The sequence below is a fragment of the Beta vulgaris genome, chromosome 4 (assembly GCF_026745355.1).
Source record: "Beta vulgaris subsp. vulgaris cultivar EL10 chromosome 4, EL10.2, whole genome shotgun sequence".
NCBI classification, from domain to species: Eukaryota; Viridiplantae; Streptophyta; class Magnoliopsida; order Caryophyllales; family Amaranthaceae; genus Beta; species Beta vulgaris.
The window spans coordinates 53,617,230-53,622,206 of record NC_079205.1 but is presented as its reverse complement, the minus strand read 5'-3'; the positions used below and the strand labels follow the sequence as shown (position 1 = coordinate 53,622,206).

Below are 4,977 nucleotides of genomic sequence, written 5' to 3'. Positions count from 1 at the left end.
GGTGCTGATCAGGTTGATCTCCTGATCTTAGGAAATACTTATTTGTATATCCTAGCATAGTAATATGAGGTTGAGAAACTGAATATTGAGAACCTTCTGTCATTTTTCAGAATCAAAAAACAATAATCTTGCAAATGAAGATTAAAATCTGGAGGAAATCAACTTAGATTGTTGATTTAATTGAAGAAGTTTGAAGATAATCAACCGACACGTTGATTTGAATCAAGAAAATGTACAATTTCAGCAAGAATTGTATTGATTTCTGTAAGAATTGACTGAATACAATCAAAAAATCGAAGAACTCGATCAAATTTGAGCGTGTGGCTCTAATACCATGAAGAGATAACAGAAGTTATCTCAATGAGATTAGAGAGAGAAACTCTTAATCTTTATTTCATTCAAATCTGAAAGTGAAAATTTACATCCTAAAGATTATTTATACAAAGAGTTCTAAGCAGCTAAAAACTAATACAAACTAACTTCTAACAAACTTGAATTGTAACAAACTCTAACAAACTTCTTAACAGAAAATGCCAGCTCATTAAGGAGGTTAATACCTCCTGAGTTACAATCTTAAAGTTTAAACTGTCAGTTACTAGCCATAAATGGTACGGCTTCCATGGAGGTGGAAGTGTGAGGGCTGTTGTCCTGAAAGGATGTGTTTGTACTAAAATAATCCATGACCACACACTCCATACTCTCCAAACATTCTGGTTCTTTACGCTTGGGCACATGGGATGACCTGATTCCCTCAAGAAGCACCACAATTTCTCTCATTGTAGGCCGTTGTTTACCTCTCATGTTCAGACATTTCCTTGCTAGGTCAGCAACAACGATCAAATCTTTTTCATTGGCTTCTTCAGAAATGGCATTGTCCACAATATCGAACAAACAACAATGTTCCATTTGAAAGAGAAAATCAGTAGCCAGGCTAATCCACCCACCAGATTTGGTGGGAAAAACTGGTTTTTTGCCTGTGATAAGCTCAACAAGGACTACTCCAAAGCTATAAACATCACTTTTTTCGGTGAATTGATTAGTTTGGAAGTACTCCGGATCCAAATAGCCATATGTGCCTTGGACACAAGTAGTCACATGAGTTTGCTCAATGGTAATGGCCCTTGAGGTTCCAAAGTCAGAAACTTTTACCCTGTATTTGTCATCCAAAAGTATATTGGAGGATTTAATGTCTCTATGATATATTGGAGCACCTGAAGATGAATGCAGGTATGACAGCGCACTAGCTGATTCCGCAGCAATTTGTAACCGCATTTGCCAAGTAAGATGGAAATCTTCACTTGGGTTATGAATATGCTCGTGGAGTGTTCCATTTGAGATAAACTCGTAGACAAGCAACGGGACTTCTGTCTCTAAACAACAACCCAGTAAATTGACCACACTCCGGTGATTGACTAGAGAAAGAATAACCATTTCATTAATAAATTGTTCCAACTGGTTCTTGTCAATCTTTTTGGATTTCTTGATGGCCACAATTCTTCCATCCACAAGCATTCCTTTAAAAACTGTACCTTGTCCTCCTTGCCCGAGTATTCTGTCTTCACTAAAATTGTTCGTGGCTTTCTCTAGCTCACAAAAACCAAAAATTCTTGTTTTTTCAACAATGCCATCTTTAGAAGAGATTTGCTGCTGCAATAGTAAACCACCATTTCTCTTAAAGCATCTCGCTTTCTCCTTAACCTGTTTTATCTTCTTTACCAATCTATAAACCCAATAGCAAACTAGGAGCAATATCACCAATCCTGTGCTTAAGCTGAATCCTGAAAAGACATTGTATACATATAATTAACATTTGAACAGATGAAAATCAAGATCCTGAGCTTCTATTGTATGGAGAATAATTTTCCTGTTAAAACATGGCAATCTTCAAGTAGCCAGTGACTTTAGGATTGTTTCCATAGCAAAATAGAAATGCGATTCCAAAGATTAGTAATTCTAAGATAAAAATTCAAAAACCTTGTGGACTGGCCCTAGAATTCTTTTTAAGATTCTACCATAAAAGGCAAAACAAGCAATCATCTTCGAATATCTAACAGAGATGTGAATATGTGACATGTCGAGGCCCTTATTTGATTCACCACATTTTACTTGCCAATTATGTTAGTCTATTAAAGATACAATAGCAAAGTTCCTAGAAACTCGTATATCCAAATTGAAGTAATGAAATTACTTGAAAACAAAACATTACTTCAAAGTGGTTTTCCAAATATCATGAAACTTCTAATTTCTTCATGTAAATACCTTGCAATGAGACAAGTAGAACTCTCTATGTGGCTCTGTGTACTACCAGAGATATTATTTTTGATGCCCTGATAAAAATAGTTTAACTCATAATTTAGATCTTCCATATGAAATGAATTTGTTGAGCCTAACAAAGCCCAAATATATAACAGACAATCATAATATACTGACTTAAAATAAAATCAATTATAACCCTTTACAAAAATACAAATTTAATATTAGCGAATTGAACCAATTTTGGAACATTTTGAGTACTCACCAAGAATAGAAGCTCGGTTAAACAAACGACTGTGATGTTTCTCACAATAAAAAAATGGATGAAGGGTTGTACTATTGAGAGAACAGCCATGTTTGCATTTCTGACATGCTCTGACCACTAAGACAAAACAACATTAATTAATTAATTTGTTCTGGATATGGAAGATATGTTTATGTAGAATGCTACTATGTTGCTTACATTGGCATCCACCAGGTAGATATGCGTTTCCTTCATAACCTTTGTCGTAGTTGCACTCACACTGATATAGTCCTGCAGATTCATATAGTTCCATACATTGATAATTTTCTGAAAGCAGAGCCTTATCTGCAACTCCAACCCCCCATGAAAGTTTTGTAGAAAGTGACTGTGTTCCATCATTATAAAGATAGGTCACAGCCACAGCCACATTGCAATTCTCAGACTTTGATACGTGCGCTGGGCCAGTGTAAACCAACCCATGAATACTCTCTGCAGGATACATGGCAATGGACAGTGGAACATGGCAGCATCCAGCCCCATAGTAGCAGTTATCATTGTTGTTTGGAGTAGTATGATTGGATTTGGTACATATTGAAGAACATCCACCCATGATTTTGCCGCTTTTACTCTTCACTGCAATGTTAGCATTACAACCCTGCACCACAAGACCATTCAAATATGAAAGGCGGTACGGACTGCCTTGGAGGTTAATGTTTGAGACAAGTGGAGTATCAGTACTATCACTTCTGCAGATATTCTGAAATTGGGTCCTCACTGATAATACTACTGGATCCGCCACCATATCTATGTCCAGAAGCTCGAGATGTAAATGATGCAAGAATGGTTTTGGGGGATGAAAAGAAGCATTGCAGATGATCTCAAAGAATTTGTTAAGAGAACAACTGGGACCAATTCCAAAAGGATATGGAATTGAGACATTACCACACTGGTCTAGGCAACCAGGCTTTGCAATCTGCGAACGTGAGGAGGAAGACGATACACTTAGCTGCAGTACTGATTGCACCACAACAAACACCAAAAATAAGGATATCATCTCTGTTTTACTCTTGTATTGCATTCTTTTTTATTTTTTATTTTTTATTTTTTATTTTGATTTGGAGAGAGCACAACTGTAGAACAGTAGAAGTGTAGAACTATTTTTTTTTTTGAAAGAGAAATTTCATTAATTGAAGGCCAAACGGCATCTACAATAGATATTAAAGAAAAACAAGATACAATTAAACAAGATTAAATCAAATTCGTCTTCAAAGAAACTATAATGAACCAAATCGAGCAATACAGCGCAGCCCCCTTGTATTTGCTGAATCAAACAGCTATTGATGAGGAAGTCTATCATTCTGACATAGTTTGGGAAGAACATTCTTGATCGAACCATGTTAACCGTATCCGAGATTCCAATACCTTCATGTTGAGTCTCGAACTTCAACCAATAAGAACAATTTCTCATATCTAAAAACAAAAAAACTACACTCACAACTCCCATAGGGGAGAAGGAGATCTCCACAACGGAGACTAAAAACCCCATAACAGGGTTTGAAGATATCTCATAAAGAGATACTAATTTATTCAACAAAACAAGAAAATGAAATAAAAACTGAAAATAAAAGCGGAAAAGGGGCTTACCATGGATGAAAGCATCCATGGCAGCCCCTAACGGATGAAAAAGGGGTAGAGGAGGCTAGGGTTTTAGAGAGAAAAAAAAGAGAGGGTTAGGGTTTTTTTTTAGAGATGCCAGAAGTGTAGAACTATTACTTTTCTGACTTCTGAGGATACGAATTGGCTGTTTCTAACTTCCTTTTTTTTTTTTTTTTTTTTTTCTCTTGATGACTTTTCTCGATTGCTTGGCTGATCTAACAATATACAAATACTTGAGTCAAGATAATAAAGGGACCACCACTCCACCAGAAGTTTGACAATTTGTTTGGTAGAACAAATTTGGAAGGAAAAAAAAAAAGCGGTAGGAAAGTTAGTTTTTAATGTGTGGTTCAAAAAATAAATTTAAATAAAAGGAAATAGAAGGAATTAAAGGGAAGACTCAAGACTTGTTAATAAAATTTTGGACATTTTTTCAAAAAAAAATCTTGACGTTTAATTTTGCAAGAAAAAATCTTTTAAAGTATTTTTTGCGAAAAAAAATCACAAACTTAAATTTTCTTGTAAGATGAAACATATTCTCATTTTTCGGTGTGGTTTTTGAGATGCATAGGGGTGATGTTGCAGTTAATAGAAAATAGAGGGTTAAAGAAAGATAGAAGGGTCAGCGTCGGAATTGAGAAAACCACACCGAAAAATGGAAATAGGTTTCTTCTTGCAAGAAAAATTAAGTTTGTGGTTTCTTTTTGCAAATAATGCTTTAAAAGGTTTTTTTCGCAAAATTGAACTATTAAAAGTCTTTTTTGGCAAATTTTCCTAAAATTTTGGTTTTTTCACCAGGTCTTCCCCTATTGTTTCAAAAATAT

At 35.3% G+C, this 4,977-nt stretch overlaps 1 protein-coding gene across 1 annotated transcript; it reads right to left on the bottom strand.

The window, feature by feature from the left end:
* Nucleotides 1–348: 348 nt before the first annotated feature.
* Nucleotides 349–3,656, bottom strand: LOC104890791 (wall-associated receptor kinase-like 2). Its single transcript, XM_010676384.4, has 3 exons — nucleotides 2,717–3,656; nucleotides 2,519–2,635; nucleotides 349–1,778 (listed from the first exon to the last, which is right to left on the bottom strand). Exons 1-3 carry the CDS (start codon nucleotides 3,573–3,575, stop codon nucleotides 589–591), a joined length of 2,166 nt encoding a protein of 721 aa, XP_010674686.2. The 5' UTR covers nucleotides 3,576–3,656; the 3' UTR covers nucleotides 349–588.
* Between the last annotated feature and the right edge of the window lie 1,321 nt (nucleotides 3,657–4,977).